The 17,658-nt window shown below is 33.3% G+C and overlaps 1 protein-coding gene across 8 annotated transcripts; it reads right to left on the bottom strand.

Annotated features, from left to right (window-relative positions):
* Window positions 1-13,624: 13,624 nt before the first annotated feature.
* On the bottom strand, window positions 13,625-17,047 carry LOC103423334 (uncharacterized). Of its 8 annotated transcripts, none has more exons than XR_011574083.1 (6): window positions 16,791-16,990; window positions 15,578-15,753; window positions 15,020-15,107; window positions 14,292-14,358; window positions 14,051-14,209; window positions 13,625-13,841 (listed from the first exon to the last, which is right to left on the bottom strand). XR_011574083.1 is itself a non-coding variant. In XM_008361407.4 (6 exons), the coding sequence occupies exons 2-5, from the start codon at window positions 15,684-15,686 to the stop codon at window positions 14,156-14,158; spliced, it is 318 nt and encodes a 105-aa protein (XP_008359629.2). In that variant the 5' UTR covers window positions 15,687-15,753; window positions 16,791-16,990; the 3' UTR covers window positions 13,625-13,841; window positions 14,125-14,155. The 8 variants fall into 8 exon arrangements, 5 of the variants coding, with proteins under 5 accessions (XP_008359629.2, XP_008359625.2, XP_008359626.2 ...); XM_008361407.4 differs by having other exon boundaries at window positions 14,125-14,209; XM_008361403.4 differs by having other exon boundaries at window positions 13,625-14,209; window positions 16,791-17,038.
* Between the last annotated feature and the right edge of the window lie 611 nt (window positions 17,048-17,658).

Raw genomic sequence — 17,658 nt, 5'->3', positions numbered from 1 at the left:
ATGAAAGTCCAATAACCAAAAGTTTCCACATGAGCTTTGACTAGGGTATGTGGACATTTCTAACCCAAAACAAGGTTGCTGATTACGATTATACAATCAGTCAATACTCATCTTATGGCATGATTGTACATAAATTTTTGTATTTTTATATCATCATTGGCGTTAAGCACCTTTTAAGTACAAGAAATCATGTCATTAAAAAAATTATATGATTGAATAAATTAACGGTGAATTAAGGAACGTAAACAAGTAGGGAAGGTAAGGACGGCAAACGGAAAGCGAAAATCATTCGCAAACGCACATATATTAAAAATCAAGAATAGTAATTGTTGGTGTAAAAAATCAGACAAAGTCTAAACTGGATTCAACACGTATTTTTTATGAGAGTTGCTTTCGGTCTCCGTGCCACGGGATGACTCGAGAAAAAGAGAGAATAAGTGTGCCATTGTTGGAGGCTGCCAACTGACAGTGTTCATGTTCAAATATGTGTGAGTGTAGCGCGTAAATCTAACTTCTTAACTAAATGATTGTGGATCAAGCGTGACGCTGGTTTGGTTAAGTTCTTTTATGTGCCTCGAGAGAACCATGACTTAACATTCAGTGTAACTTCGTGAATGCATGCCTAAAAAGTAAATGAAAGCGAAATAGAAACTAAAGCTAAAAATAGAATGTAATAATTTCATGATGAAGTCAATATTATAAACGTGTTTAAAAGTAAATTTTGGACTGATTGGCCGAACTACATGACTTGAAATGTAAATTAACTGGAAATGTAAAGAAAACAGTAAAAACTCTAGCAAGATTCTGGCCATGAAGGAGAAGATAATGCTAAAGGAGTCCATCGAGATTACTGGTATCGAATTGGACTTAGTACAAAACATATGCCTTTGAGAAGGAATCAGGGTGGTTGGAAAATAGCACATCAACCGAATCAACCACATGGTGACAAAGCTGTAAAAGTTTTAATCTCAGGTATCTTAGGTTGTGTTTGTTGCAAATGAAGGCTTTAAGATTGTAGCTGAAGAGTTAAGAGGTTTGCTAAAGAGCAATTAAGTTTATGCTGAAAAACAGTTGGGTTGATTGAAAACTCATTCAAGATTTTAATAATCATACAAATTGAATTTGGCGAAGGTCTTGAGCTAGAAAGCTTCTGGCTTTATTTATAGGCAATGGAGAACGAGCAACCTCAATCGTATCACCAAGCTGGAGCCCTGATAGATTGGTCATTTGACGTTGATAGTAACTATAATTCCCGGTAAGTGGCCATCAACTATGTCTTTTGAGGGTTTGCAAAATCGCAGTGGTGACTTGAGCGTGTCAGATGACACGTAGATCGTTACTTAAGGTGGCAGACGAGCCTTGGAAGAAACCCTGTCCGAGCCTTCAAACGGGTTAGAGTGAGGTGGTCGTTCGAACCTTAGGGTAAGATCCCAATTGATCATTGAAGTTGGTGGGCCGAAGTCTTGCGACTTTTGCTTATATAAAAATAGTTTGGCCCCTTAACATACCTTATTTTTATAGGAAAACTAACCCAAAAGGGCTTGAAAACTTTAAATTTTAATCAAAAACCACATTGTAAGTTTATTTAATGGTTAATACAAAGCCCACTTTTATATCAGGCCATATAAAATAGCCCAAACAAAATAACATGGTTATTTGTCAATTTTACCCCGAACGGATTTGGTTAACCTAACTTGATTATTCTGTTAGATTAGTTAGTTTGGAGTTAGCCGAACCTTATAAACTAATTGAATTTTAATTTTTGCAGAACAATTGCAGAGAGTTCTTCAATTGTTTCCGAAGTTGGTTGAGTGGTTTGAGTAATGTTTACCGACGAATGTTGAGAGCGCATTTTGAAATCATGATCGCACGTTGTTCTTTTTCCCTATTAGGGGGATTTTTCCGAAACAAATATTTGTTTCAGAACAGTTTCGCAGTGGTTGCATATTTTGAGATTCTATCGAATCGTTATCATTGGTGTTGTTCGTTGTGGTTGAATATTTTCACTGGAGTGATCGTCTTTCATATTTGATTAGATTTTCGTTTGGAGGTAATCGGCACTATTTTTGCAGTTTTGAATTCGATTTTGTCGTTGTTGTTGTTTTTTTTTATTGCATGTAATATGCTTAGCTTTTTATTTGAATTATATATTGTTATTGATTTGTTTTCAGATTAGCAGATTGATTCTGGTTTTTTAAATTTTCAGTTAGCAGTTTCTTATTTGTTTCTGTTTTCTTACTGTGCAAAGGAAACATGTCCAGAAATAGTTGAAGGACAGTTTAAGAATAGTTCAATTAATCTCATAAATAAGTGATACTTGATTTTATTTTTAAATAAAGGAAAAAAGTTGCAGAAGTAGTTCAAACAGAGTTTAATAAATAGTTCAATTATAGTTTCAAATGTAGTTGACATTTGACAGTGCATTTTCACTTATGTTGTGCAGAGAGTTTTTAGGTTGCTTATGCTATTATTGATTCAGAAACGATAGCAAATTGGAATTGGTTATTGACAATATTATCTAGTATTTTGAGGCCTCAAAGGAGGGTGATCACATTTATGTCGGATAGACATGATGGTATTTTGAAGAGTTTTCGAGAATTCTTTCCCAAGTGTCCACATTCATTTTGTATTGTTCATTTGAAACAAAATGTGAGTGTTTTATTTCCAAAGGCTGCTGGTGAAGGATTAAAGAAGAAAATGATGAATCTGTTGGCAAATTGTACGTATGCATATACTCCATCTAATTTTGATGATTGCATGGTGAAATTCAAGGATAATAGGCAAGGTCATGTGAAGAATTTTTTGTGTGATTTTCCAAAAGAGAACTATGTTATTGCCTATTTTCCTGGTAAGAGATGGGGATCGATAAGCAATGCATTTTCAAAAAATTTTAACGCCATGGTGTAAAATAGTCGTTCCATGCCACTTATAGATCTTCTTGAAGACATTAGAGTTCGGTTGATAGGTAGTATGGTTGAGAAAAGAATATTTGGTCAGAATATTCATACGATTTTGTGTCCAAAGAAAGAAACTGAGATGAAGTTGATGTTGAAGGAAGGCATGCATTAGAGGATTAGTCGTTCTGATGTGGATGTTTTTGAAGATAAGACGGAATGGAATTGGTTTGTTGGTTGTCTGGATGATAGAACATGTTCTTGTGTGTAATGACAGCATAATTATTTTCAATGTTCTCATGCTTTGCAAGTGTTGCAATGTCACATCCCGACCCGGGCCCCCACCACATCCCGGGCTCGACTCCACCGTAGCATGATGTTGTTTGCTTTGGGCCTCGACCACGCCCTTACGGTTTTGTTTCTGAGAACTCACACGAGAACTTCCCAGTAGGATTGCTTTGGGCCTCGACCATGCCCTCACGCCATCATGGGATTGCTTTCGCGCAAACTCGCTTAACTTCTGACTTCCGATGGAATCCGAAGCCAGTGAGCTCCCAAAAGGCTTCGTGCTAGGAATATATGAGAATATACATATAAAGCTTACAAGATCCACTCCCCTGGGCGATGTGGGATGTTACATGCAACATGATAATCGTGATGTTTTTTATTACGTTGATGATTACTGGAAATCAAGATTTTATCGGAAAACATATCAATTTGTCATGCCTCCAATTACAAAGATTCCGTCTGGAAGACCAAAGAAAACGAGGATCAAATCTGCTGGGGAAATCAGTGGGAGTAAAAAGACTATCACTTGTAGCAGGTGTGGATGTTCGCGACATAACAAAGGTTTCATGTAGAGTTGTTATACTAGGCGGTTGATTTTTTGCTTTTTTGTTTTGAGAGATGGGAGTTTTTGGTGATATGTAACAGATTTTCATTTTGGATATTGTTTATTTTGTTTCAATTGGTGTTTGGGAGCATGTAATTGTTGATATGGAATTATGTTCGAGTAATAAATATGAATTCAATGTTTTAGTATTTCCAATTTTACGAAACAGTATGTTGAGTTTGATAAACAGTGAATACATATATAAGTTTATGGCTTTGTGGTTTCAATATCTGTTTTGTAGGTTGTATGTAAGTATATGTGTGTTGCATTTAAAGTTTTAAAGTAAATGCAAGGCCTTTTGTAGGAGGCAAGTATGTTGGTTTTCATTCTTGATCTAGTTAATATTTAATTTTAGGTAAGAGAAAATGAAAAAAAACCATCGCTCGATCTTTTTATGAAACTTTGGTTGGCCAACAATTTGGTTGGATTTAAAATTAGTTGATACTTACGTAAAATTATTTGTATTTTTAATTTTTATGACTTTAATGAAACAGATTTTGCATTTTAATAAACGGTTGTTAAAGTTATGAAACAGTGTTTACAGTTCCAGTAAAAGTTTGTATATGAATGCATAAATAGTGATCTTCATTTTTTGAAATAGCCATGTGTATGACTTTTGATGTTTCAACATATATTAATGTTAATTTGCTATATAAATTTGGACTTTTTGTTTTTTTTACAACACACATTCACACAAATCAAAATAGATTAAAACTAGAAATTATTTCCCCCGCACGTTGTTGCGGGATTAAAAAATGTAAAAAGCATTATGTTTGACAGATATAAAAAATTGTGTCATAAAAGATTAATACAATTCATTGCTATATTTAATTGATACTCCACATAAAATTGTAGAAGTGTTGGCTATCTATGTACATAGAATATTACACATTCCACTTGGGTAGTTTTTGTGATTTTCGATCAACAGCAGTACTTACATACAAAAGGTTATGGAACTTTGGGCTATTTACATGCAAAAAACGTTAAGAAATATTGTGTCATTTACATTGATAAAATATGACAAAAATTGTTCAATGGAACACCAAAAGTTCCCTCCAGTACTCTTGATTGTCAAAAAAGTAGTTTAAACCAATATAAGACCAAAAACTCTTCCAAATTCCTTGTGTATTCAGTTTCTCTAAATCAACCAACTTCTCCGTTCCAAACTATCCAACAAATATTTGACAGCAATACATCCAACCACCAATAAACATTTTAAACTCATCGAAAGATCAAAACCCTTTCAAATTTGCATGCGTATTAGTGATTTTCAACTAAATTATTTGGAGATGGAGACACACAAAGCTAGCATAGGAACCAAAGAAGATCTGCAAGAGCAAGTTAAGAGATCATCGTATTACAGAAACAAATTACATAATAAAATTAAGAGCGCATTGTTAAGAAGAAGAGTACCTCAAATGTTTAGAAATTAAGAAATTGAGAAGCTCAGTTGCATGCAGAACGACAGTGTTTCGACCTGACATTTTAAACTCTTCATAACATCAATTTCCATCTTAAATTAGAATAAACCTCCAACGTTAGAAATATGAGTACAAACGAATGCTTAGTAAAAGAATTAGCCAATTCTAATAGAATTGTTAATCAAACTATAAAAGCAACATATGTATTTTTCCAAATTCAAATAGAACCAACAGAGAGAATCCAATTGAAATCCGAACAGCCCAAACAGACCATGAAGATTATACAATCAGAAGAAGAGATATTTGGGGAAGAAGAGTTCATTACATAGTCTGAAGGCAGCCGAGCAGCAGCAGAAACTAAAAAAGCGAACAACTTTGGCCTCAAATTTTATCTGAAAAAAATAATAAAATTAACAGGTAGGAGTGATAATGTTATTAATATGTGGGTTGTGTGTTGGTTTGTGTCTTTGAAACACCAAGAGGTCCAAAAATCGAAACAAAGTGGAAAATAAATCTTAAAAATTTTTAGCCAAAAACATCCTCTCTAGATAAAATTAAAAAGTAAATCATTGGAAAAACGAAACGTATATGACAACGAATAAGGCACTTGCATGCCTCTTAAGCTTGTTCGGATCCTTCACAACCTCCTTGCTCGCATCTCCACGTTTACTCTTCAACCTATGAAAATCAGAAACCAACACCGACACACAAATAAAGATGAGATATGTGGTTAATATCAAACAGAGCTTGGTGGTGATCTTTTCAAAAGTCAAGTTCGCAGTACAACTTTATATTTGTTTTCACTTACATTGATGATAAGTATAATCAAGACAGAGAAACTTATGAACCAGCCTGTCAAAATCATTGACGAAGAAATGATAAATAACGGATTCTCAAAGATACAGAAACTTATCAAGAACTTGGACAATGAAGATACCCAAAAAAGGAAAATTCTTGGACATGCAACCAACAGGTGTACAGAAAATTAAACAAAAATTCAAAATTGACGGTTCATATCGAGATCTTGAATCAAATCGCAAAAAGTTGTGAAAATTCATAATAAAACGGAAATAAAAAACATAATCTCACTTCGCATCAGTTTTTCTGTGAGCAGCAACTCTTGATTTCCCCATGTTCAACTAAACCTTCATAGAAAACTGCAAAAAAAAAAAACAATGAGAATCATTTATAAACGGCAACAAATCGATATTAACAAATAAAAAAGAAGTCGGAGAAAAAATAGAGAGAAAAAGATAGCTAGGAGATGGAGCGGAGGAGATGTTGTCCAAAGTTGAGGAATAAGGATGGAGAAGTCTGGAAGAGGAGACAAAACAACTAAACCTTCTTGTTTGTAACACTGTTTTGCAAACTGGAACTATTTCTGAAACTAGATTATGACACTATTTTGCAAAGTCTAAATTTATACTATATTTTCATAGAATGATTTTGTTTTCTATTTTTTGTGTCTCATTTTCATATATTTGTAGTTAGATGACATAAAATTATTGAAAAAATGAATTATTTGTTGATTTGTAATACTATTTCGTAAAGTGTAAAGAGTGAAAAATTAACTATTTCTAAAACTTCTTATGACATTATTTTGCAAACTGTAAAGTTATACTATTTTGCAAACTGCAAACTGGTTATGACATTGTTAATAACAATGTTTTGCAAATTGGAACTATTTCTGAAACTATATTATGACATTTTTTTGCATAGTCTAAACTTATACTATATTTTCCTAGAATGATTTTGTTTTCTGTTTCTGTCTCATATCCGTATATTTATAGTTAGATGATGTATAATTACTGAAAAAATGAACTATTTGTTTATTTGTAATAATGTTTCGTAAAGTGTAAAAAGTGAAAAATTCACTATTTCTGAAACTTCTTATGACATTATTTTGCAAACTGGTTATAACATTGTTTGTAACACTGTTTTGCAAACTGAAACTATATTATGACACTATTTTGTAAAGCCTAAACTTATACTATATTTTCCTAAAATAATTTTGTTTTCTATTTTCTGTGTCTCATTTTCATATATTTGTAGTTAGATGACATATAATTACTGAAAAAAATGAACTATTTGTTGATTTGTAATATTGTTTCGTAAAGTGTAAAGAGTGAAAAATTAACAATTTCTAAAACTTTTTATGACATTATTTTTTCAAACTGTAAAGTTATACTATTTTGCAAACTACAAACTATTTTTCAAGTATGAGTCTTGTGTTTGTATATATGATTTTCACGATCATTCTAATGTGTTTGAATGTATAAATTTAATTGAAAATTATAAAGATCAATTTGTTGCTTGTACTTACGAGTTCTCCTTTTGTAGTGCACAAGTTAAGAATCTTTGAATTTCTATTGTGAGGTCGTTGTCACCTTTGAAATCTTTATATATTGCTTCTATTTTGTCTCTCTGTCAAAACAAATAAAAATAATAAAAAATAAATAAAAAATTGTATTATGAAGTTTGATTTTTCTTGTCAGCATAAAAATATAGTTTGTAAGTTGTGGTTTTGTTCTTACCACTTGCATAGTATGATCAAAGTATTGGTCTGTATTCCCGTGTATCCTTGGTAGTTTGGAATTGTAGTGTGTCATTTTTCCATCTTTAATGTCCCAAACTACCAAGCTAAAGTGGAAGTAATGATTGATCAGTATGAAGACCTTTCCAACTTTTATCCACATTATCTTGTAAGATTGTCTTCAATGTTTGGTCACCATGCTCCTAATCACTCTTGCTTTTTTCTATCTCCATGTCATTCTGAACCAACAATACACATTTATTTATTAATCTTAATTAATAAATAACACTAATTCTTAAACTAAACCAAAACACTAAACACTATTTAAGAAAGTTAATTAAATTTACAAAATATTTATAAAATCGCACAAATACAAATTTTTGGAAACAAAAATGTTTGGCACTTACAAAGATGAAGGAAATAAGATAAAGATTTTGTTGTTGCCCTGTTTTTTATTCGTTTTCTGCCATTATGTAGAACGAAGCATCAATTATGTTGGCATCGATTGCCCCATCCACAAACAATGATGTCATATCTGTTTTTAGGACAACAAGCTCAATTGCCATGGACCCTTGCCTTGGTTACATCCAAAAGTAGTCCCTGTGTAAGAAAAGAAAAAAATATTATATATATATATGTGTGTGTGTGTGTGTGTGTGTGTGTGTGTGTGTGTGTGTGTGTGTACATGTATTAAGTTATAATTAATAATATAAACTTACATTTTCTCTTATCTATAATATTCCTTGAATTTTCCTTTTGTCTCATCTTCAAGTAACTTGTACGCCCTTGTTGATGCAAGTAGATGATACCATTTGTCAAGCTTTTCCTTTGTTTGCTTTGGCTTCTTTGGAGGATTCTTTGCAATCTTCTTTACAGGTTTCTTTGCTGTTTCTTTAGCAATTGGATTCAAGGTTGATTGAACATTTGGCTGCTCTTTTTCTTTCTTAATTATTGGTTCTAACGATTGACTTTGTGATGGAACAATTGAAGGGCTTTCACTACCACTCACAACATAAATGTATTTTGCCTTCTTTTGTTTTTTCTAGATCAGGATATAATCATAGTCTGGATTGACATTTGGTTTACGATCATCCATTTTTCGTATATTTTTTTACTAGTGTTCTCTTCTTTTTCTTGGAAGTTTCTTTTCCTTCTACTTCAGGATCCTTGCTAGTTGGAGTCTGCATTTGAACATCTTGGTGATATCCAAATGTCCCTTTTGCAGTGGCTGTCTTTTTCTTCATGCTCATGATCCTCCTCATTTCCATGTGGATCATGATCAATTGCATGCCCTTGTTCTGGATTCTCCATAGCCACATCATTTTCAATTGCATTTTCTTGAATTGGAGCCTTGGTAACAGTATCCTTATTATCATGTGTATGCTCTTCAACTCGATCATCATTATCTGGATCTTCTTTAGGTGGTTCCTCATTTTCTAGATCATTTTCAATTGGATCCTTGAAATTTTGATCTTCCTTGATTTGAAGCATTTAGATCTGGTACTATTGGTTGCTTTTACAGTAGTTTCTTCTTCAAACTTCCAATTTCATCCAGAAGATTATTTACTTTTATAAAAGCTGATGTGTTCTTTAATTGCAACTGTCTCATTTCAATTTTCATTGAACTAATCTTTTGCTTGTCCTCATGTCGTTCTTGCAGAAGCTTTTCAATGTTTATGTTGAGTGCTCCAGTTGCTTGATTCGTTACAATTGAATCTGTGTGTAGATTGTCGAGTGCATATATCATCATGTGACTGAGGACTAGCTAGATACCTTTTTTGATCCATGCTCACACATCTTTTAAACTCTTCAAAACCTTCCACACCTAATGTGTTATCAATCCCGATGATGTCATTTCGATAAATTGCATCAAGTTTCATCAATTCTTCTCTATACAGTTGATCAAATTGTAACTGAGCTTCATTGATGGTGATACTGTAATCTTCTTAAGCTTTAGCTTCAGTTGTCTTCATTTTCCTTCATGTTGTCTTCTTTTCTTTTTTCTTGGAAGACTCATTTCTTTGTGCAGGAGAATGAATGACATTATCTTCTTCTTGGTTTATGTTGGAATGCTCCTTTATTGGTTCTTCAGAAGGTATAGCAACTGTAATCTGCTTACTTGGTTCAACACAAGGAATACTACCACCAATCTGCCCATAGTCACACATTAAATAGCTGTTAAATTACATCCTAATATAATTGTTTCGTAAACACTGTTTATTAAACTTTTAAAAACGCAAACTATTTACTGAATGTACAAATTATTAATAGAGAATCACACTAGTTTGTGTAATAGCATAATATATGTTACTGTTTATAGAAATGCTAAGAGAAACTATATATATAACATGAAATCTAAACTATTCCTAGATCATTATTATGATGCTATTTTTGAAATTGTAAACGATCAATATTTGTAGTATGATATTATTTTATGGATTTTGTATTATTACATTATCCATAGATCACTATTTATTGAAATGCACTTTTCTTTTAGACTGCAAACATGAACTCTTCAAGAAATTTAGAAACTATTGCTGGATTTGACACTATTTCTATTTTATATAAATGACACTATTGCTGGATTTTTTGTACTAGAGATTATGCAGTTTTCATTGTTGGTACAAATGCAAAGTTGAATTATTATTGAACTTCAAATTTGAGCTATTTCTGTATGATTACGAAGCCACTACTTCTGAAACTTTAAACTGTAAAGATCACTATGTTATGAAACTGTAAAGTGCAAAAATATATTGTTTATTGAAATGTAGATTGAAATACTTTTATTATTGGTCCTTACCACAATTTGTTCAACTGGAATATCTCTGATTGCTTTGTGGATTTTGGTTATGTCCCATCTTTCAATGGCAGAAACCATGTTTTCTCGTCCACTTATTATCTCCACTAGATTGGTGTGAAGACAAATCCAATACTACATGAAATAAGAACTTTGAATTACTTTCTTGTGTAATTTATAAGACAGAATTCATGTTTTTAAAATATAGTTCTTATTTCTTACCAAAATAAGGGAAGTGCATCCGCTTGTTGTTGTTGATTCTTCTCCATTTTTCCTTTTTTTTTTCTTTGATTTGTTAATCGTCTTGAACAAGTAGTCCCTCACTCCTTTTGCCCCAGTTGTATTTGCTGATTTGGTTCAATGCCTCACAAATTGTTATGAAGCTCCATGTGATGTATGTTTCAGTTGTTGCAAATAAGAGGGATTGTAGGAGATGTGCACATATGATTGAAGCAAGAGCTTTTGCCCCTTCAAGAGTTTCGTCTTGGATTAATTTTTGGTATGCTTCAAGGGTGTCTTATTTTTTTCACTATTTTTTGGTCCGCAAAATATGTATTGACAAAGTTGTCCTTTATGTTCTTTGTGGATTTGTCTGTGTTTGGTAGTTCAACTCCTTGGTTGTTCAATCCAAAGATTTGAGCAACGTCTTCACTTGTTATTCCTCTTGGCTCATGATCTTCAAATTTGAACTTTTGTTGCTTTGAGTTATAACATTGTATAATCTTGATCAGATCCATATCAGACCTCTTTTTTCTTTACGTTGCAACGATTTCATCATTCATGTAGAACTTGATCAAACTCCAAAATGGTGTCTTACCCAAATTCTAAATGCACATCAAAATAGGTTACAGTGTTCATCAAACAAAACAAAAATAAAACTATATTATTTCTTAAATTAGAACAAAACTACACCAGAGTACTTTGTGATACTGAACTAAAAAAAGTAAATTATTTAATGATCTATATATGTATAGACCACACTATTTATCAAAGTGAACTAGAAAACCACACTTTTTTTAATCAAAGCAAACTGAACTATTTATCAAATTGAACTAGAAAATCACACTTTTTTACCAAAGCAAACTGAACTATTTATCAAAGTGAACTAGAAAACCACATTTTTTTTAACCAAAGCAAATTGAACTATTTATCAAACTAAACTAGAAAACCATATTTTTTTTTACTAGAAAACTGAACTATTTATTGATCTATATCTGAATAGATCACAACTAAAAAACCACACTGATTTTGGATCCACAACAACATGGCCACACTATTTATCAATCAAAATAACTCAAAGTACTTAAGAAACTTAACTTAAAATACTGAAGTATTGATGGATTTACATCAGAATAGGGCATGCTATTTAAGAAAATGAACTAAAACACCACATTGATTCTGGATCCATACTGTTTATCAAGCAGAAACAAAAAAACTACACTATTTATCAAACTGTACTGTTTGTTGAATGTACAAATTATTAATAGAGAATCACACTAGTTCGTGTAATAGTGTAATATATGTTTATACTAGTTCGTGAATGCATCCCATATTATAATATTTCCGTACATTTCAATTCTATTTACAAATGAAGTAAATTGTAAACTATTTCGTAAACATTGTTTATTAAACTAAAACACCACTGGAATAGAATGTTGATTATATTTAAGTTATTTAAGCAAAGTAACCAACATATGAGGGCAAGAAAATACTATTTAAAGGTTATAAGAAAACGAGCAGTTATCAAAGTGAAATAAAAATGTACCATTTTGCAAAAACCTTGCTCATTCAATGCATTCGAAGCATGCAAACTTACATATTACTGTAAAATCATCAAGAATATCAGAAATTTCGTGGTACATACGTCTGTTGCTTTTATTTCCCAATTTTTTGTGCGTTTTTGTTTGGATGCAAATCATAATACTTTGAACTGGAAACTTAATTCATTTTTTAGAATCTCAAACATGCAAATGTACATATGTAGTAAATTAATGTCAGAAATCATCAAGAATATCAGAATTTATAGGTTCGTACCTGTGTTTGTCCGATTTTGACTCTGCAAATATACGTTTTGATTTTTTTTCTTCAGTTTTTCGTCTTCATATGGAGTTTTTGAGTTGAGAGATTCCAGATTTGATGTGTAGATTATTGTTTGAAAACTTGAATTGAACTTGAAAATGCTTTGAGATCTTGACGTTTTGAGCAATGAAGGTTTCGATTTTTTGGTATGGTGTGAAGGGGTTGGTGAACATTAATTGTGTTGGAGGGATGATGAATTTTAGTAATTGCAACTTTGGCTAACGGGCCTGGGTTAAGCTCCGTTAGGGGCAATTTTGGAATATTAATTGTTATTCGATTTGGGCTTTTTGTTGAGCCCGTGTATTTTAATTTTTGTAAGGCCTGAGATATAAATTTTCTGTTCTTATGATTAAAATTTAAACTTTTTTATTAAATAATAATTTAAGGTGATTTTTCATTAAATAAAAGTTAGCCCAAATCATTTTCGATAAAATTCTATATTTTTATTTATGGCTCAAACAGTGCTCACCAAGTTTAAGCATACCGTGAGTGGGAGACGTGCTTAAATTTATAGAAGGAGACGTTATCAAAAGTCGCGCGACCTGATCGATTGCCACCAGCTTCCGACAATTTTTGTTTTTTTTTAAATTTTGAAAAATCACTTATTAATCGCGCCAGCGATTTAATCATAACTTGCTTGAGAACGGTTTGCCTTCACTTCCACTAGCTTCCCGACTGGCTACGGCCGAGATTACCGCTCGCACCATTGAGACCAACTTCACCTTTCCTCATCAAGCCCAAGCCCGGAGAAGATATGTATGGACCGCTCCAGCTGACACCGCTATCCGTGGTTTGAGCGCTGGAGGCTTCACGATCGTCCCAACGACGGGGAATATGACGATTTTGCTGAGAAGTTCTTCAGCTATGTGCAAGCCTGTGATATTTTTATGTACAGCCCAAACAGTAACAAGCCTGAGAGATTCTACGATATAATCAATGACTTATCACCCTCCCCTATCTCTCGTAACATGTGATGTGAGAGACAAAGAGTAAGTGATAAATCACCAGTTACACCCAAAATTTATGATGTGATATTGATATAGTGTATGTACCATTCCTTGCAAACTTGTTCATAAGAATAAGTTGTGCCTGTTGACGATAACATTTGGAATCATTACCAAAAATCCGAAAACCTTCTGTTAATGGAAGGGACAAGGAATTGACGACACAATGCAGTACCAGCTCCACAATCATCCGGATAAGAACCATGAAGTTGAAAATTAGACTGTACATCATTGCAATAAGAAAGAGTTGTCAAAAGGCAAAAGTCAAATGACTCTGTATTGAAAGCGAACCATAGAACCTGATTAGTTCATTACACAAATGCTTAGCAGTCAAATGTGCTAAGAACCTAAGATGAATGGATATGTGATTCACTTCTCCACTGCAAATGACTCCGGTTTAAGCAATAAGGATGAAGAAAACCGACTCTACCTTGAATAATAAATTTCAGATATAGCTTCGCGTCACCATCAATAAGCACAAAGAAAATGGTCCAAAATTCTTACTGTGCATAATGGACGGAGGATATCCAATCAACTAGTCATAGAGGCCTTCTTCTTGCCAGATATTAGCTAAAAAATCCACCATTTCCTGCATAACGCAACAATTTAAATTGTTCACATCGATACCATCCAAATTAGGAAAGAAAAAGAAATGAATTAGAGAAACTTACAGCTAAAGGTATTGGCTCCTGAAAAGGTTCGGTAGATAAAAGAAGATCCTCATACGTTGTGGTCCAGCTGAAAAAGAAGATTCCACATTACAACTTAAAGGTTGCACATCCACTACACAGGTATATATGGAAGAATCACACATAGCCAGTAATATGATAGCACCCGGGAACTGCAACTTTAGGAGCATTTGATTATTTTGCTGACCTTGTGAATTACTTTTGCTTCAAAATCTTAGCATGCAAGTGGAAACGTATTCTGCATTCTTTACATAATTTTTTCTTCTTCACAAGATCATACATTTAAATAGAGATGCCAATTATTTTCCTCAATATCCATCCATTACGAGAATACGTCAAGAACTCGACAATTTTAAATCCAATTGGAGAAACAGCTCAAAGAAATGAAGGAAAAAAAGAGTAAAGTTTATGTCTATACAAAAATAGATAATAGAAAAGAGGCACAAATGTTGAGGAATGCTTCAGTTTCCCACCTAAATTATTGGCTATTAGCCTACTCCTGACTTAAATAGGAACCAGATAGACCAGGAATACATTTTGTTAGGCTGGTCTACTAGTATTGAAACACCAATGTGACCAGCAGGGGGACAGTAGCTCAAGTAGTTAACAGCATTTATCCCTACACTCGTAGGATCAATTCCTCCCTTGCCACTATCACTTGTATCCCAACAAAAAAACACCAATGTGACAGTAAATGTAGACAACTGTACCTCATAATTGGTTCTCTTGGCGCTCTTTGTGATTTCTGAGACTGATCACCGACCCATTCTCTTCTTCTCTCTTGCCAAGCTACCTCTGCTGCATCATAAGGTCATACACATTACAGAAATAATAAGATACTATTTCACAAGATTCTAATCACCAAGGGGAGAAAATGAGGAGAAAAAAAATGAGGCATACAGTTCCCTGAGTAGGCTAGATAACTTTCAAGCAGCAGTCAATGTCCGAAATCTTTTCTGAAGATAATTCTTCAACACATTTATATAAATGCTTCTGTTTACCTATCATACTTCTAAAAAGTTATATATACCATGCTCCATGCACCACATAACTAATACCATTTGAAACAACCACTCTTATTCACACTGGAATTCAGAGAAAGTCTTCGGAATAAAAGAGTTCTGTTTTAAGGCTTGACCACACTTCTACCAACTTGTATCAATAGTAGATTCATAGTTTACTCAGGAAGGAAAATTTGGGGTTTCTAACAAATAAAACTAGCTCCTTATATTTTCTGGCTGAGGTTGATTCTGGGCAGAGAGACATACCATGATTAATAAAGACTTCTTTCTCAGTAAGCTTCTCTCTCCTATCAATATTTGAAGCATCGGAAGGCTGATTTTCATTGGAATTAGAATTGCTACCATTAGTTTCCATTCTCCCTAGACGGGACAATCATCGCCTATTAAACCACTGCTCCAAAAAAAAGAAAGTAGATGGAGAACTAGTCTCCATGCGAGAAACATCATCAACTTGACAAGCGATAAAATCTTACGTACCAGTGGATAAGGAGAAATAAAGCAGGGAAACAAAAATGAAAAGAAGCAACTCATGAAATCATATAATGTTCAAGCACATTTTCAATCCCATTATATACTGCCACCGCAGAATTTCATAGCTTTTACAATTCTACATGCTGCATTTAAATCACAGATACACAAACTTCACACACACACAACAGAACTCATGAATATTACATCAACCACATGGGTTCTCCAGCAATGCCCCTCCTCTTTTTCTGTGTGATTCTTTTTAGAAACATCAGGGGCATGTCTTGGACTCTCCCCCGTCCATATGGCCCCTTAACCCCAACTGTAGTTTCCTTGCCTCTGTTTATTTATCAGGGAATATTACTCCTTTATAGAGAAGTGATCAGCCTTAGAAGCATAACATTACTGTCTACACGCAAAACTCGATAAACCATGCTTCATTATGAGATGAACAAAGAAGTTTAATCCTTTTCCCAAATTCAATCCTTTGCTGGTCATGGCAGAAACTGATGGACCAAGAAAGTTGCCAACTTAATTTTTCTCTCTTCTTCCATCTTTGAATCCACAACGATTACATTATCTAATTCAATATCAACTCACCTCAAAATCTAATTGCAAGTTTCACAACTTTGAATTCATTCCAAGAATCCCCAATTATTTATTTCTACCTAAGATTCTAAAATAAATTGCATCACTCCAAGAAAATCCAATAACCTCACCAGAACCTAAACCTCTCAGTCATTCAAACTCAATGTTGCAATCATCAGTTTGCTTATTTATTCACAGTTGCCACCTACCCTGATAAGATACAAACAAGAAATTCCAACAAACCAACTTCAAGCAATAAAACCCATGTTTCTAATGCACATTTACAGAAAAAAAAAATAAGTACTTTGAATCAACCAAAGTTTCCAAATAACATAAGATGAAAAACCCAAACATTAAAAATAGAAAACGATTAGGAGGGAGGAATTAGGAAGGCCATACGTACCTGGGTTTCTTGGACTCTGTAGTGAGTGGTGGGGGTGGCGAGTCAGAGTAGTGCGAGGAGATTCAGGGAATGGTATTTCGCTGAGGTGTGAGTAATCACGAAGAAGACGAGAGATCTTCGAAGATTCAAGAGTTGGGCTTTAGTGAGACAAAACTCAATTAAGGATATAAACATGAATTTCTTTGATGATTTCTTGGTGCTGAGACTTTGGTATCGCGGATTTTAAAAGACTTTGAAATTATCCACATGCCTTGTACGAGAAAAATTTGTGCGAGGTTTGGTTTGTTATTGGTTATCGCTAACTGACACTACAATTCATTCAAAATTCGTTACGTGGTAAGTCTTAAGTATAATTTTTTATCATTTTTTATATTTAAAATTTTTAAAATTATTTTTTTAACTAATTAACAAGGTTCTAAAAAATGTTAGGCGTTAGTCGGCGGCGGGCTGGCTCCTAGTGCCTAGGCGGCTAGGCAGGGTCTAGACGGGCGCCTAGGCGGTTTAGGCGGATTTAGGTAAATTTTTTGTATATCTTGTAAATAAATGCATATTGACACTTATAAAAAAAAAATATATACTTGTGAAATATATAGATAAGAAATAAAAGAATGATAAAATGTAAAAAGAGTATTCAACAAGTTCAAAATTAAAAAATACATTAAGCATATATACCATATAACTTAAGATATTTTGAATGATTGTATCTAATTTAAAAAAAAAAAAAGTATAAATCCCACGTAGTTGGTTAGGTGATTTGTAATAAAGAACAAATTATGAAAAAGTGCATGCATCCTTCCTCATTTTATAAAGCACCACATGTGTGGTGTGACCCCTCCCCTTTGTAGAATTGGTATATTTCATTGATTTG

Source organism: Malus domestica, chromosome 12, assembly GCF_042453785.1.
Source record: "Malus domestica chromosome 12, GDT2T_hap1".
Taxonomy (NCBI): Eukaryota; Viridiplantae; Streptophyta; class Magnoliopsida; order Rosales; family Rosaceae; genus Malus; species Malus domestica.
Note: the sequence above shows the minus strand (reverse complement) of the source record. Positions and strands in the feature narration are given on the sequence as shown.